Here is a 17,224-nt window from a genome sequence, read left to right on the forward strand (position 1 = left end):
TTAACGATCTTTTTGCCATTTATAAACAAATTAACGTCGTGACAAACGGAAAAAAGTTTCCATCGAACGACCGCTTGCTTTCATTTAAGAAAACTGATCTGTTGGCCGGACAAGACCCATGTAATTTTACGAAACGATCGGATATTAGTGACCTTCGAACGACATGCCGTTTATCTAGTCTTCTTACAATTGCAGGTTCGGGTCACGGCATGATCCACGTCCACTTGGAAAGTAGTAACCCTTCAAATGCTTTATGGAGCGAAACAGACACCATCTCCGTTAAGTCATTCGGAGATTAAATTACAGCAGAAAGTTAGGTATAATACCGGAGAGGAAGGAAAGCGATCATCCATCACCTGCCATATGTGCCATAGCCAGAACCAGAAGCAGACCTAGATTGGATTCCTTGGACGTCCCTATCAAACCATCCCTTTCTTCCATCGGCCACTAACTGTATTCTCTTCTCTTCTCGCTCACTGCTACAGATACACCTTTTTTTTGTTTACTACAACCTTCAAATTTAATCAATTTGTCGTCTTACCATCAAACTACGCCATTTTCGCGTTTTTATCTGCCTTGAAAGAAACCGAGAGCTAAGTCGATGGATTCTCAAGTGGTTGTAGCACTTGCTCTCTCTCTTGTGGGTGGATTAAGCACTTCTATTGGTATGTTTCAAAATTCTTGTTTTTTGATTTAATTGTTGGTTTAGTTCAAAAATTTTGTTTGCTAGCCTCGTAGAGGATAAAAAATGAGGTAATGTAAGCTTTCTGAATTAACAGCCTTTTTGACACTCTATTGGCTAGTTGAGATTCTATTATTGCTCTTTTCTTTTAAGAAGTCCATTTACATTTTGTGTTTTAAACATAATGCTCCAAAACATAATACAAGCATGCATATGTCAATATGGGATGAATCTGCAAAGCTTTGACATTAAATGATAGCTCTTTATCCAGACCAGGACTCTGAACTTTTTTGGGTACTTATTTCTGCTTGCTTTGTAATTCTCCAATTAGATGAGCCTCGTTCAAGGTTAGTTCTTGTTCTGTAATTTAATTGTAATATTTGTGTTATGAAACAGGTGCACTTTTTGTCGTTTTAAATCAGGCGCCCAATTTGAAGATGCTTGGACTATTACAGGTGATTTTGGGTGGTCGAACCCTCTACATCTGATCTAAAAAGCTGGTTTCTTTTTCCTTTCTCTATTTCTTCATAAAAAGAAAGAAAGCCACTTATGATTGCAGTACTAATCTTGAATGGATAGGTGCTGATTAGGTTCTTGTTTTGCATTATTGCTCACGTTTTATTGCTTATCATATCGTAACAAATTTGCTTGTTTGGAATTTCTTCATCAGTGTATGTTTAATCATTAAAGAATGCCATGAGACTGACTAAAGAATTGAGTAACCATTGATGATATAAGCTTGATAATTGATTGCTGCATATATGTCTATACCTTTTTTGTGCAGGGTTTTGCTGCAGGCCTAATGTTGAGCATATCATTCCTAGATCTGGCTCATAATGCTATCAACGCAATTGGCTTCTTAAAAGGCAACCTATGGGTCAGTAACGTCATTCAATTGTTTGAATCCTAATTCTAGTTGGTCTTGTTGTAATAATAATTTCTTTTTAGACGTCATTTATTTATCTCAGTTTTTATTTTTTATTTTAATTTCTCAATGGAACAGTTTTTCGGAGGAGTTTTATTCTTCGCTATTGTTGCAAAGTTTATCCCTGAACCAACAGTTATTCCGGGTTCAGATGTTAAAAGTAAAAAGGTTTATATTATCTTCTCTCATTTTCCTTAAGCATTCTGTTACTCAAGCTGATGTTGGCTGATTCATTATCTACGGAGATGATTGATGATTTGATGTTGTGCTTTGGAGCAGACAAATGGGGATGGAGGAAAGGACATCATGAAAAAGCATCGTCGCCAAGTTTTTTTCAGTGGGATTATTACAGCTATAGGTATGATTTCCTTGTCTCTGATTTTATTATCTTATGGGATGTAGCATAATGTAATATAATTTCTATTGTGATGTGTAAACTAGAAATTCATTTGATTATATATATTACTAGAAATGCATTCATAAAGTGGTCTGACTAGGTGGAATTTTCTTGCTTGTGATTTCAGGCATAAGCTTGCACAATTTTCCAGAGGGAATGGCAGTTTTCCTTGGTTCTGTTAAGGTAGCCTTGGCCTTATCCAGATTGCTTTTTGAATTCTGTATATGTTTTAAGTTATGACAGTGTTCACTTTGACTGAAATATAGTCTTGAGGATTAAAGTCTAGCATCCTTTTACTTTTGATTGTTTTAGGGTGTTCATTTAGCATCTTCCAGTTATTAAGTACTTTACTAGGCATTTATGTTGGTTATGAAGTGAAGATCTTCCTGTCTGCTATTTATATTTCATTGTAATTTTTCAATGCCAAGAAGTAGTTTGTTTCAATTTCTAGATTGGAAGCTTGTCATTTCATATTCTTGAAGGACCATATGTATTACTTTTCTGACCGCCATTATGGTTTTCCAACCTGGCTCTACCAAGATTTGATTTTCATGTGCCATAATTATTCTTTCTACATTGTAACTATTAACCAAACTTCACCAAAATAGTTCATAGTTCCAAGAGTCATTGAATTGATTTCACATGGTTTTAGTGGAAATTTATTACAGTTCATGTGTACAAATTTCTAATTATATGCAATTAACTAGCATCAATGCTGACTCTTTTAAAGTTCTGCTCTTCAGAGCCAAAAACATTTATACTTATTCGTGCACAACTCATTTATGCTGTTATGAAATTTGCTTCCTTTTACAGGGCCTACGTGTTGGTCTTAATTTGGCCTTGGCCATTGCTTTGCACAACATCCCTGAGGTACAATTTTTCAAATCCCTTCTTTGAACAAACAAGTGATCTTCTTATGGATAACAAATAAATGGATAATTTTGTTAATTTGTGCAGGGTGTTGCTGTTGCACTGCCTGTTTATTTTGCTACTCAAAGGTAAGAATATCTGGAGAGACTGTTGAAGTTTATCCTTATAAAGTACTGATGAGTCTCCTATAAAAAGCATCATGTGATAGCATGCTAATTGGTATTTTAGTGGAAATTAGAATGTGAAATTGTGGAGATCAAATCAGGCCAATAACATGTTATGTTGACATCCAGACTTAGCAAATATAGGTTTTTGGAACGCTGAAGATGATTATTGTTGGCAGATATGGTGCTGGAATGTGTGGAGGTTGAGATTTAGGTCAGTACAACAGCTCTTTTCTTTGTGGAAATGACGTTTGTGGCCAAATGCTAAAAATTTTTATAGGATCTATGTGGTATTGTGGATACTGACAGTACTGGTTATAGTGGCCATATTGGTGTTATAAATTATGGGTAGTATTCCTTTTTCTCCCACTATTCATCCCAAGGAAAGGCAGAACTCCATTAGTAATTTCGTGTAGTTATTGCATGTTCATTGTGTTGTTAATGTGGTATACTCTGGTGTATATTTGCAGTTGTTTTTGGCTTCAACACTATCACATTGATAAGTGATGAGGGTGGCGAGATCTATTAATGGCCCATGTTATGTTGCTGCAATGTTCTTCCCCTGCTAGTTATCTGCTAACCTAGCCATTTTGTGCATCCATTTCAATAGATTAGGATTTTTTATATTAAGAAGATAGCTAACGGATTGGTTTGATAAATACTCAGCAAGTGGCAGGCATTCAAATTGGCAACACTTTCTGGTCTTGCTGAACCACTTGGTGTGGTACTTGTAGGTACGTCGACAACTATTTGTTGCATTTAATGCCAAGCTGTAGATATGCTTTTTGTATTATATGTATTGAGAATGTCTTTTCCCATAATCACAGCATATCTATTTCCAAGCAGCTTGAGTCCTGAAATTCTTGAGGGTCTATTAGGATCAGGTTCGCACTACCTGCGCATCTCAATTGTTTAGTGAAAATTACTTAATTAATTTCTCTGCACTGATTGATTTAAATTTGCAGTCGGTGGAGTTATGGCTTTCCTAACCTTGCATGAAATGCTGCCATTGGCTTTTGATTATGCTGGGCAGAAGCAAGCCGTTAAGGCTGTATTCCTTGGGATGGCTTTTATGTCAGCAAGGTAATAAAACTCATCACATGTACTGCTGTTTCAAGAATCAACCATAAAGCTTCTGTTTAATGCAGTTCCCTGCCTATATCTGTTATAAGACAATTGGCTGCTATTCAATTTCCCAACCCCAAAGAGAAAGGAGAAAAAAAGGCTTCTTATTGGGTCCTGCTTGTTCTTTTGTTTTGTTTTGCTTTTCCCTTTTTTAAAAACTTCTTTTTAGAAAACGAGAATAGATCAGATTTTCATTCTATTTTGCTTAAATTCACAAAATCTTTTTTTTTTTCTTGAACATTAATTTGAAATTTTGAAAAGAATCGGTCAATTTAGGTAACTTATTTTCACAAGCCATTTTATTAAACGATCACCTAAACTAGTCATTCTATGGGAATATTGAGATAGTAAATCTTATATGAAACAAAAATCTACTTTGTTCAAATTTTCTGTTCTTTGTCCAATGCCTTGACTACCATCATCTTATCTATATTACCTTTACTGGTTCTGCAGTCTATATTTTCTCGAAATCAGCTTACCTGAGGAGATGAGTTTATAACCATCAACCACAATGTTATACATTCTAAAGCAACAGCATTCGAATTGGGACCTGATGCGATTTCATCTCACTGGAAGGCTAAGAAGGCAGGGATGTCCTCAAAATTTGGGTGCTTTTTATCATTAATCGATGCCAACCAATTTACTTCTTTTCGTTCTTTAAAACGGGAAAATGTAAGGGATTTGGGGAAGGTGGTAGTCCGTAGTCAAGCGCAGAGAAAAAAAAAATGGATCTTTTTATCTTTAATAAAATTAAATGTCATTTACGTTTCTTAGCTTCTGACCATGAGGTTTGAAATTGTGTGTTTGTTAGGCAACGTAAAGCTCTGTTCCGATAAAATTGAAGAATCCAAGTCTAGCATTTTGACCAAGTCAAAGTCAAAATTTTATATATGCTAGCTAAGTAATTTAGCTTTTAGAGGTTGAGCGGACTTTTTATAAAATTTAAACATTCTAACGAATCTAAAATTTAGCTTTTTACAGAGATTAATCATTACAACGTTAAAAAGAAAGCAAGGAAATGAGAAAGGGCAGAGTTAGGAGTGTTGGACAATAACTTCTGTGCCCTGCATGCTATGGCATGTAGTGTAATAACCTTTTAAACCCTGTATTGAGCACTAACACATTTTTGGGAATTTAACCTTTACCTGAGATTTGAAATTTGTTGAATTGTCACTTTGATTGTGTCTGTTTTTCTGGGGAAAGGGAAGATGAGTTAAATTTGGGGATTGTCTTTTCTTCTTCTATTTTTTTTTTTTTTAACTCTCTTTTGCTTTTCCTTTGATATTTACAGTTGAAACCATCATTACAGGATCTGGGAAATGCAAAATTTGAAACGAGTAATATGGGAAACAAAGATCTCATGAAGAGATTCATGGGATTAAAGGCGTTCACTGTCCAGTCCTATTTTGCATTCATTTAGCAAAAGTGAGCTTTTGATTGGATATGTCAAAGTTGAATGAGAGAAAGGGGCAAATGGTAGAAGAGGGAGAAAAAGAGACCTTCACTTAATAAAGCATCAACTAAAGGAGAAAGAAAGGAAAGACAAAGTTTCATGCAAAGCTTTATTGGGAACATGAGCAACTTAATTACTCATCTTTAATCACTCATTAGTTTTCAAATTTCATTTACTGTACCCTCTACAGACCTAACAGAAAAACTAATCCCAATTCTCGTCAAATTTCATTTATTACTACCTCCATTCCATAATACTTGTCATGTCTGATAAAATAAATTATTTCAAAATATTTATCACATTTGTGGTTTTAAAGAGTAATAATTTTTTTTTCATATTTATTTTTATATACTGCCAGTAATTATTTAGTGTTTGGATATATTAAATTAAGGGTAATATAGTCAATTTACTCAATAATTTATTGTAACAAATTTAATAATTTTCTTAAATGATATAAAATTTTAAATGTAATAAATATTATGAGACAATATATAGTACTTCATTTATCTACTTTTATCTTTCGTTTAAAATTTTTTGTATAATAAACAAAAAAGAAATCAAATCACATAAATTATAGTAAAATATTTTTAACTTTATTAAATGATTTTTTATCTCGATTAGTTAAAATTAATTAGTACTCTTTAACCTTCTGAAAGCGATACATTGCTCTGGAAAACGAAAGATAAAAATTATCAAATATTCAAATAAGCAACTAAGTTTAAATTGCCTTTTTAAAGAATTTCCTTTTCTTAGCTATGTTGCTTTCCATAATTAAAAAAATAATAATAATAATAAATGAATAAAGCCTCTCTCTCTCTCTCACACACATGCAACCAAATAGACAATCCATTATATATGATTTCTTTCTTCTATCTCAAGCTTTTGTCCATACATATTCCACTCCACTACAATAATAAGACTCAATTAGGCAATCTCCATAAACATCCAAAGGCAAGAATATGGCATATACAATGACATTCAGACAGAGAGAAGTCCAAAAGGAAGAATTTTAATTACCCTTTCTTTCTCTTTTTTTTTTAAAGAAATCATTTTCTTTTATCTTTTATTATTATTATTATTATTATTATTATTTCTTTAGAAATGACTTTCTTGTTAAATTTCCTTTCCCAAAATCTTGAATATATCAGAAAAAGACCAGTATTCATGTTCCTCAAATTCAAGCTGGTTTTGGTTTACTGTAGTTTTGAGATTTATTTAAAGACAAGAATATGGACTATTTGTGAGAAATTGCAGAATGAGAGAGAAGAGTAGATAGAGACAAATTTTGTCTCCTTCATGCTGGAATGTGAATAGGGCTTTATATGCTTTCAAGAAGATTTCTGGCATGCTCATGTCCCCTCCTTCATTGCAATTTTATCACATCTCAACCAAACCAACGTTACCTCAGATAACCAAAATTATATTTATATATATATAATTAAATGAAAATTCTAACGTATTCTACTCTTATACGACGCATTAGTGTAAATTTTAATTAAATTTCAATTAATTTAGAAAAATTAATTGTTTCTTTAATTCTCGTATAAAAATATTAAACAATTTATATATATATTTTGGAACAATCGAGTAATTCTTATTAAATTGATAAAAATCCTCAATCATTAGTGACCAGCAGTATTTAAGTTTGTAGTTAATATAAAATAGATAATTGATTATTAGATTATTAATCCGAATATATGTGAAAAAAGAAAATAAAATAGTCTCAAAACAAACAATTTTTTTACCTAAAAATATTTTACGTACATTCCAACAACAATAACAATTAAATAATGATAATAATTAATGTATATCCATTTAGGAATTAGACTATATACTTTGGTCTACTTTCTGTCGACCATTTGGATTGAACAAGTCCAAATACATTTTACATGAGTCTTGGTATTGTGACTGTCCATTTTTCATAGTTTCATAGCTTTTAAGAATAATTAAATATAGTATCATACTAAAACAAATTAAATTATTGATAATTAATTAATATATAATTATATAAGTTCTGTTCTTCATAATTTTAGCTGCTTCCCATATTTGAGCACAGATTATTGTGCATGCAATATATAATACATTTTGCTAAGATAAAATATTTTTTCTAGTAATTTCATTTTGAAAAATAAAAAAATATATATCTATTTGGAGGCATGAATCTTGAAAAGTTTTTTCTTTCAACATCTCTTTTGTTGCTATCGAATATAGAATTGTTCACGTGGCCTTCATTAATCGAAATTTGTAATTTTATGGGAATCACATGTAATTATTTATTATTACATTAATTTCATTCTTTAGGTTGGTGAATAATTCACCTCTTTTATATTCATTTATCTATATACATGTATATAAAAAGATAATACTTATTTACGCCTAATATACAGATGACTCGTACATGAAAAATCGATCCATTTATTTCTTCTTTTTTTTTTTACTTAATGAATATTTAGAAATATCATTATTAAAATAAAAATTTATTTTCAATATGTTTGGTGTGAAAGATGTTCTTTTATTTTAATTTATTCACGTATTTTTAGGTTTCGGTCTCGTAAAATAACCCTAAATTTTCAACTCTTACCTTATCTGTAACGTTTACCTAAAATCCAGATTTTACAACTAAAATTTTCCGGGGAATCCTTTCATCAATTATTCAAGTGCATGGAGAAAAATAAATAAATAAAATAAGGCAACCAAGGCCACCGACATTATAATGTTTTTTGTATTATAAATCAAGTGGTTTAACCTAATTAATAAATATAAAATTCTTGTTTCTTGTTGACCAAAACTTGATAATTTAATTTAATTTTAATTAGGGTTCAAAGTTAAAAATTTTATAATTTTAAAAATAATTTTAGAAGCTACTGTGCTTTAATTAGGCATACGACATAAAAGAAAAAAGAAAAGGATAAGAGAAGGAGAAAGGTGAAAAGTGAAAGATGGAAAAGAAGAGTAGTCGCTGGTCTTGTTTACATGAAACAATAAAAGGATACATCAAGAGTACGTACTGACTCCATTGTTAGTCGAAAATTTGGTGGTTCATAATTCATTAAACACATATATATGTATATAAATGAAGAAAAATGATGAATTTGCTGTGACAGATCATTGAGTAAAAAAGAAAACAAGAAAAGAATCAGAAATGCAGTTATCTCATTTCATTTCATCTCCACTGATCTTCTTCTCTGTTAAATCTTTCCATCTTTTTACGATAGTGAAAAAACCAATAACTACTCACAGTCACAGGCAGAAACAGAGACTTACTTCACCAATAAAGTGAAAGAAAAGAAAAATTGGAAAGAAAGAAAGGAAAAAAGAAAAGGTGGGAACCAAGTTTCTCTTGTTTGGGCTCATATGGGACAGGCACTGAACCAACTTAACAGTACATATACTCTGACTGTATAGTGACTTGAAGTGACATATCAATACCCTCTTTGACTGCTTCTCTCTCTCTCTCTCTCTAATTGTTGCCAAAGCTGCCAACAAGATCCATTCTCTTCCATTCTTTTCTAGCCCTTTGTATTATTACCTCACAAAAAAATGTGTACTGTGTTGCTAAAACATTTATGATTTATCTCACTCATATTCATATCTCTTTTGCTTTCTCTCTTTCTTTATAGCCTGCCTAATCATTTGATTTGAATTTTTTTTGTGAATCTAAACATAGTATATGATCTGTCTATCAGTGAAAATCTTCTTTCTACCACTAACCAGATGGAAATGGCATCACATATTTACATACACAAAAGCTGATCCAGATTTTCTTTTCCTTTTTTTTATTATTATAGTATATATCTGATCTGTGTTTGATAAGCTCCTCTCACTGCACTAATATACTTATTCTCTTCTTTATCTATCAGAGGATGCTATCATCTATAGACCCTTCATTGCTTATTTTGTTAAACTCACCCTTGCAAAAGGAATTATTGAAGACAAAAGGTTGACATTTGACAACACTCGCATGGTTATTAAATATTCATGCATTTACTATCCCTCCCACAAGTAGAAATTTTCTTCTTTTCCTTCTCCTACATCCGTCCTATGTATATATATATATTTTTAACTTTGTTCTTTGGCTCATTAATTAATTAACTAGTTGTACTTTCTTGGGCTAGCTCAGCTGAAAATATAGGTTTTTGAATTCATATGTTTTATGAGTCTTATAGCTCTTAATTTCCTCTTTATTTTGCTAACCACTTTCATTATATGCAGTTTATTCGACATTATTACAAACATTTAGTTATGTCTTATAATTTATTTAACTTGTTGAGAAGTTAGATGTCTGTTATTCATTGCAAATATTTCTTGTGTAGTCTTGATAATTACAAAGACTTGATCAATTTTTTATTAACTAGAGTTTGGAATCCTAATTTTACCACATTGTCATGAAATAAAAAATGAAAAAGATAAAAGAAAGCTTGCATGGTCTTCCATAAATTCGAACATGGTAAAGATTTGGAAGCAGAAAATGAAAAAGGAAGATAAATAACAAGAAAAGAGGATGATGGATTTCAAATTAAGTACTCTAATGCTTAATGGGTTCTTGCTTTTAAGAGTCCATGATTTTTGAAGAAACAAAATTAATCAACTCAAAACATGATGACGACGACGGTGGTGGTGGTAGTTTTCACGACATTTCATTTTCAAAAAAGAAAAAGAAGAAAAAAAAAATCACTGAGTGGATTCATTGTCTTGCTCAATTTCAGAGGCAGGTTCTTCTTCTTCTTCTTCTTCTTCAAAAGAGTCAATACCGTAAGCAGCATGGCCGTGACCAAAAGACTTGATATGATCTTTAAGAGACCTTTTGTGCTTAAAATCAGAGCCGCAAGTGCAATACCATAGCTTCCCACAATTCTTCTCATGGGTTCTCCAATCACCTCTAACAGCAAAAGCTTTGCCGCATTTTCTACACATAAAAGGTTTGATTCCATGCTTTCTTTTGTAATGAGTTTGAAGAGTTCTAAAGTCTTTAAGAGGTTTTGATCTTGGATGATCAATGTTGTTCCTGCACCCCGGTGCACAGCAATAGCACGGAAGCCTAAGCATAGCGGTTGGCTGTGTTCCTCTCAGTGACTCTGGTCCTTTCCTATACTGAGATCCATGCCCCCACATATGCATCTACACCCATTCAAGGTTTAACACATATCATTATATGTAATAAAAGGATCTAGTTATATAATTAACAAAAAATAATTAAAGAAAGAAAAAGTAATTATCGATTGGATGTATAAGAAATATATATACAACCACTTGATTATCATTAAAAAAAACTGTATTTTCAGTTACTATATCATGCTCAGAATTAAGTAAAGGCTTTTGCATGTATAGTGCATGCAACTTTTGTACAGAAAGTTCAAACCCTATATCTAATATATATCGGAAAAATTTTCAAATCAAGAACCAATAGATAATGAAATGAAGGGATCAAGAACGGTTTTAATTAACTCTGCCATTAATTGATTTGCTTTTTTCTGCTTGGGGTTAAATTTGTTACTTGCGAATTAGGGCTAAATTTTGTGGGTCAAAGAAAGAACGTTCTGTTATATACACATCATAAGTTGTTCGAAGAGGAACAAAGCAATTTGAATACATCGTGGGGGGTTTTTAGTAACTCTGCAGTGGATCAGTGTTAGTGTTCAGATCGAGAAAATTTGGTGTAGGGCTTTTGATGAAGAACATGAGAGCGGTGAAAGAACTGAGATTTTCTTTAGGTTTGCACACTTGCCAATGTGTACAACACAAACTTCAAGGTTCAAAAAAGCATAGTGCCTGAGTAGTTCAATCACATAAAGAGAGCCACTGATCTTATTCTTAGTTGGACCATGTAAGATTTAATTATGAATATATTTATTCTTATTTTTTAAATCCCAAAACCCATAAATCATGCAAAACGAAAAAGAGTAGAGTGAAAAATTAGAAGAGGAAGAATTAGAAAGAAAAATTGAAAATAGTCAAACAAAGAAAGAAAAGAAAAGATATGTCAAAAGTACAGCGAAATATTTTTAAAATGAAAAATAAAAGAAAGGAAAAGGAAAAACCCTAGCCATATTCATTACTATCATCTTCTCAATACTCAAGGTTCCAGCTTATTAGAAGTTGTAAAAGTTCAAAAATCCAACCAGAAAAGAAGCGTACATGTAAAGGATAGGAATGGAGGGTTTCACTTTTTTTCTGCAAAATCAAAAGGATAAACACAGAAAGGGATAGGAGAGGAAAGGAAATGTTAAAGCTTTCATATATTCATTCATTCAATACACAAAATTACCTGCATGTTATTGTATCTGTTGAAGGTCTTGAAGCAAAGAGGACATGAAAACTGTGTTGGACCAATCAGAATCTGAGCAGGAGTAGGGATCCAATACTGACCCTTATTAAGACTTGTTGATAAATAGCCGGAGTTAGCAACAGTAACTTCTTCTTTATCTGACGAGATCTCTGTAGAGGACATTGATAAACTTGACGAGATCAAATCTGCAGAGCTAGGACTAGGAAGCCCTAAATGTAAAGCAACACCTACAGATTCATCATCACCGAAAAAGCTTTCTTCTTTTTCTAATAATTTGTTGTTCTTGTCTACTTCCATGACAGTACAAGAGGATTCTTGCCGATCATCATGTCTTGTTGGGCTTAAACTTAGAAGTGGAAGAGCTTCTTTTATAGGAGGAGAAGGAGGTGAAGATTGGTAATGAAGTAACGAGCTGTTATTACAGATGTTGTTATTAAAGATAGAACCTGAAGTGTACATATTGCAGCCATAGGAAGCATAAATGGATGGATTAATGGAAGAAGGAGAAGAAGAAGAAGTTGAAGCAGACAAGTGGTGTAGATGGTTAAGATTATACCATCCATTGAAGTAATTGGAATAGGGATCAGCCATGATTGTTTGGAATTAGGAAAGGAAGGGAATAGTTGGGTAGATATAGAAATAGTAGATGATCTTGTGAGAGACGGAGAGAGACAGCTAAAATAAAGAAGACCAAAAGGTTGTATGGTGGAGTCCTCACAAGATAGCCAAATAAAGAAGTGTAAGAGAGAAGGGTATGAAGGAAAATGAATAAGATCAAGGTTGGTAAAGTGATCCCAATTGAGTTAAAAAGGAGAGACAAGATATTACTTGTGAGGTGTGACTAAACAAGAGAGAAAAATATGCTAAAGAAAGAGATAAAGAGAGAGAGTGAAGATACATGAGATGAAAGGGTAGGGTAAGAAAGTGGAGGAGAAGATAATCTTGGGACTTGAAAGAACAAGCTACTTATTGAATAGTGTGTGAAAAAGATTGTACTATTAGTTAGTTAATTAATTAATTTTAAGGAGAAAAAAATTTCTCAACAAATAAATTATAATTTAATCTTATAATAAGTATAATTTTACTAAATTGTTTAATAAAATGTTCTTTTTTTAATTCATTAGAGGTCCAATGTACTGAAATAACACAACGGATTACACAATAAGGGTAACCCTCACTTTAACTCACCAAATTAATAAAAATAAATATAGTCGAGATAACTCAAATTTGAGATCGAGAAAACCAACAAGATCACCAATTGATTGTTTAATAAAATGTTTTTCTAATTAACTTTATATCTAATATTTAAATGAATAGTATAATATTAGAAGCACATGGTGATGAAGGAAAATAAGGCAAAGACAAAATCTTTAATTTAGGGAATTGGAGGCTTGTCTCTCTTAATCCCTAATTAGATAGAATGATATTACTAACTACGACGAGTAGCAGAACAACTAATCTTACATTCCTTGGGAAACAAATAGTCTCGACCCAACCCAGCACTTGCTTTGGTGGGCGCGCCCTGGTCGGCTTCGCTTGGAACCGCCTGAGAGACTGTCCCAAACCATCCTTAGAACTGCTTAATTAGTTAATTAATCAACTTTCTTAAGATTTGACGTAGTCTGAAATAAGATCATGTTTCAAGTAATATGATTGACTATTATATAAATCCTCTTATAAGCTGAATTTTAAGAATTTTTTATAATTTTTAAGTTCAAGATCTATGCATTAACATGTTCATAGCTACACAAATTTTTCTCATAAATAGAAGACTCCAATTAAAATTTTCTCTTAAGCTTTTATATTGAATAATTATCACGATTTTATATTGAATAAGAAATTTTTAAATATGAATAAACAACAGAAAAGATAATTATTTAGAAAAATTTTCTAACTTCCAAAAAAATGAAAAACATTAAAAAAAAAAAAAAAAAGTCGAATCAAGCCACACAATTGTTTTGCTATCTATCCGATTACATTACATGCACTCTCTTTCCCTATGCTTGTGCTGCATCAATCCGGACACTCAGGAACCCCACATGGTGTTTAACATCATTTTGCTGCAAACTCATACGGCAGGTTTCCAACTACCATATTAACCTATAACACTGTTATTCTACTGTAGAAAAATATAATACATATAGAAAACGATTTTTGTTTATGGGTTTGATGGTTTCTTTTCAGTAATAAAGATTCTGATACTTGGAACTCTAGACGTGGGCCAATACAAAAGAAGAACAAAACTATACAATATTAATTTAAAGTACCGTGTCTCTTTCTAAAGCTATTAATTTTGCATACACAGCTGTTTCTTTCTTTCAACTTATTGCTACTGAATCAACAGAAAGAGTAATAAGCTAGCGGATGAGATTTAATCATGTTATATGTATATATTACTGCAACACCTGACCGCCATTCCTATCCCTTCCCTTATCTCATTCCTATCCCTTCATTGCATACATACATTAACATATATGGGGTATCATATACTCCATCCGTACATCAGTTTAAAGTTTTTGCAAAAAAAAAAAAAAAGAAAGTAATTTTGCTAGATCATAATAAAAAGTTTACTAATTAATTAACTAAATTGAAAAAAAATCATTAATTATCTATTAATATTCTCAAAATAACTTATATTTATAGACAAAAAAATCGCTGTAAAACCATTTATATTTGTAAATAAAGAGAATATATTCTGATGAGTGATTTAATATTTTAGTTTCATTAATTTAATTTATGCTCTGATTGAAATTTCACAAAGTCAATTGTTAGATTTGGTTAATTAAAGGACTAGATATATCATTATTTCTCACTAAATGAAAGCACATGTTATCTTCCATGAAATAATTAAAGGTTCCACTTTAACTTTAAAATATGAAAATTTGACAAAAAAAAAAAAAATTATCTGTGTGATTTTTTCTTTCCAGATATTTATATTAAAAAAAATCAATTAATGTTTTTTGGAAGGAAAGAGAAAGAGGGACGTCAAAGTTATGAGACAGTAGTAGCAAAAAGAACAATAGTAGTACGTAGTACATAATTAAGACGTTGCTCTGCTAGCAAAGTTGGCATCCGGTCGGTGCATTCCCAAGAAATAAAATTATGATAACTACTAAAATTAAGAAAAAATATTGTCCGTATTAGCAAAGTTACCAAACTATATTGTACTTTTCATAATTCCAATTTGAAATTCATTAATTGAAATCAAAATATTAAAAAAAAAATCTTTAACTATACAACATCTTCCTTCAAAAAAAAAAAAAAAAAAAAATCTACCCACAATCTTTTCTTATGTATATCTTGTTGATGTTTCAATTTACTTTACTTATGCAGAAGAAATTAATCACCGTCCAAAATAATATTCAGATAAAATTTTCATAACAACTGCATTTTTTAATAATTTCAAATTTTCATTTTTTTAATATTTTAAAAAAATTATATTGTACCTTCAGAGTTATATTAAGTATATGTTTATATATATATATATTTTTTTTTTGATTAAGTATATTCCCTTAGAATGTCCAAGTTAAACACGGGCAGAAAAGACCTCACGTATCTTGGGAAGCCAAGAATCCATTAACAAACACAAGTCAATTGTTCATACTTGATAGAGAAAGGTACATCATGTCCTTATCTTATCTCTCTTCCCTTTTTCATTATGGAAAATACGGTCAAAAGAAAAGGAAAAATAAAAAAAAATTGCTCATTTAGTGGTAAAATGATTAATTAAGACTAAAATTCTGAACTACAAAATTGATTTCCAATATTATTTCAAAATTTCAAATAAATAATAATAATAAAAAAAAGATATCCTTTTAGCCATTTCGAGTGGTGGTATTGGGGATTGGAGCGAGGTGTGTAACGAATCCTTTGGAAATTCACAAATCACGCTTAGTTTCAATGCAACCACAACATTAGCATGAGACGTTAACAGTGCATCAAATTCTCATACCATCCATCCTTATTCCATACCCTACGTATCGGTATCCCAATTCATTTTCATTTTCTTTTTTTTATATTTTTTTTATCCACTTTAAAAATTATATTAGTGGTTGTTGTCTTTATATCAATTATTAAAATATCGAGAGAATCATATTTTAAAAATTAATTCTATATATTTAAATTTTTACTATATGATTTAAAATAAGTCCTTGCAACTAATTATTATATCAGAATTCAGACACGATGAATTCAGAACTCAAATCAATCAATAATTTTTTCAATTTAATATTTTATTATTTCCCCTGTAATATATATATATATATATATACAGACGAGGACCAGAACCTTTTCTGTGGTAGCAGTTTGGAGTTTTAGACAAGATTGTAGTATGTATGTACCGTCGAAACGTCCAAGACAACACGAGCGCATCGATCGTGTCAGTTCCTCGAAGCTACTTGTCCCTGCCTTGTTCTACGATTTTCAGGCATCTGCTCCTCTTTTCTATAAACCTCTTCTATTTTATGCTTACTTATGTCTTTCTCATTTCATGCGATTTTGTTGCTTAGCTATGAGAATCAAAAAAATTAATTACCCTTCTCTTTAGTGTAATAATAATATGCTAATTAGAGAGAGGAGAAAATGAAAAAGAAAAGTAGACTGAAACACGTGGGAAGCTAGTTGGGGTAAAAAGATGAAAAGGAGACACGTGTTGAATGCAGTAAGAGAAAATTGGAAAAAAAAAAAAAAGAAAAATGAATTTCAGATGGATAGGACTTTCTCATAGGACTGATAGGACTCATAGGATAGGAAATAGCAGAGGAGAAATGGAGTTGTAAGTGCAATGATTGATTATTAGTAGTTCGCTGTTCAGTTGGTGACATGACCTCTCTTTCGTTGTCTCTCTCTTTACACGTTCATCCGTACATACAACAAAAGAAGCTCCAATTTCTTACTTCTCAACCACAGCCACAGGCACAGCATTTGGTTTCATGACAGATTAATCTTCATATATTTCCTTGCAATTTAAGAGTAATTTAGAAAAATGACATTCATCCCATTTCTTAGTTTGAATCCAAAATTTCCTAGAAAGAAAGAAAAAGAAAAAAAAAAAAAATTCTATTTTGAATTTTTTATCCTGGAGAAGTCCTTTTTGAAGATATGACATTTTCTCTTTACATCGTTATTCATGCTTTTGAACTTTGGAATTGCCCCCACCAATTATTTTGCTCTATAAAACAAACTTCATTTATTTCTTGACGTTACTCTACTATGCTACCAAAATGATAAATTTGGGGCCCTAAGGATAATGTCCACTTGCTACAGACGACCATAATAATATGAAAAATGTTTCAGATAAGTGAGAGCTAATAATAGGCAAGT

General features: G+C 31.4%; 2 protein-coding genes across 2 annotated transcripts; one reads left to right on the plus strand and one right to left on the minus strand.

Annotated features, from left to right (window-relative positions):
• Window positions 1-132: 132 nt before the first annotated feature.
• On the plus strand, window positions 133-4,936 carry LOC105648258 (ZIP metal ion transporter family). Its single transcript, XM_012234581.4, has 12 exons — window positions 133-665; window positions 1,079-1,137; window positions 1,467-1,559; window positions 1,686-1,775; window positions 1,887-1,965; window positions 2,132-2,187; window positions 2,818-2,874; window positions 2,962-3,002; window positions 3,705-3,772; window positions 3,866-3,922; window positions 4,004-4,121; window positions 4,617-4,936. The coding sequence occupies exons 1-12, from the start codon at window positions 602-604 to the stop codon at window positions 4,660-4,662; spliced, it is 828 nt and encodes a 275-aa protein (XP_012089971.1). The 5' UTR covers window positions 133-601; the 3' UTR covers window positions 4,663-4,936.
• Window positions 4,937-10,102: 5,166 nt separating this feature from the next.
• LOC105648259 (zinc finger protein WIP2) lies at window positions 10,103-12,792 on the minus strand. Its single transcript, XM_012234582.4, has 2 exons — window positions 11,882-12,792; window positions 10,103-10,734 (listed from the first exon to the last, which is right to left on the minus strand). The coding sequence occupies exons 1-2, from the start codon at window positions 12,491-12,493 to the stop codon at window positions 10,288-10,290; spliced, it is 1,059 nt and encodes a 352-aa protein (XP_012089972.1). The 5' UTR covers window positions 12,494-12,792; the 3' UTR covers window positions 10,103-10,287.
• Window positions 12,793-17,224: the final 4,432 nt, after the last annotated feature.

This window comes from Jatropha curcas, chromosome 10 (genome assembly GCF_041381405.1).
Source record: "Jatropha curcas cultivar XTBG-Jc1 chromosome 10, XTBG_Jcur_1.0, whole genome shotgun sequence".
NCBI lineage: Eukaryota > Viridiplantae > Streptophyta > Magnoliopsida > Malpighiales > Euphorbiaceae > Jatropha > Jatropha curcas.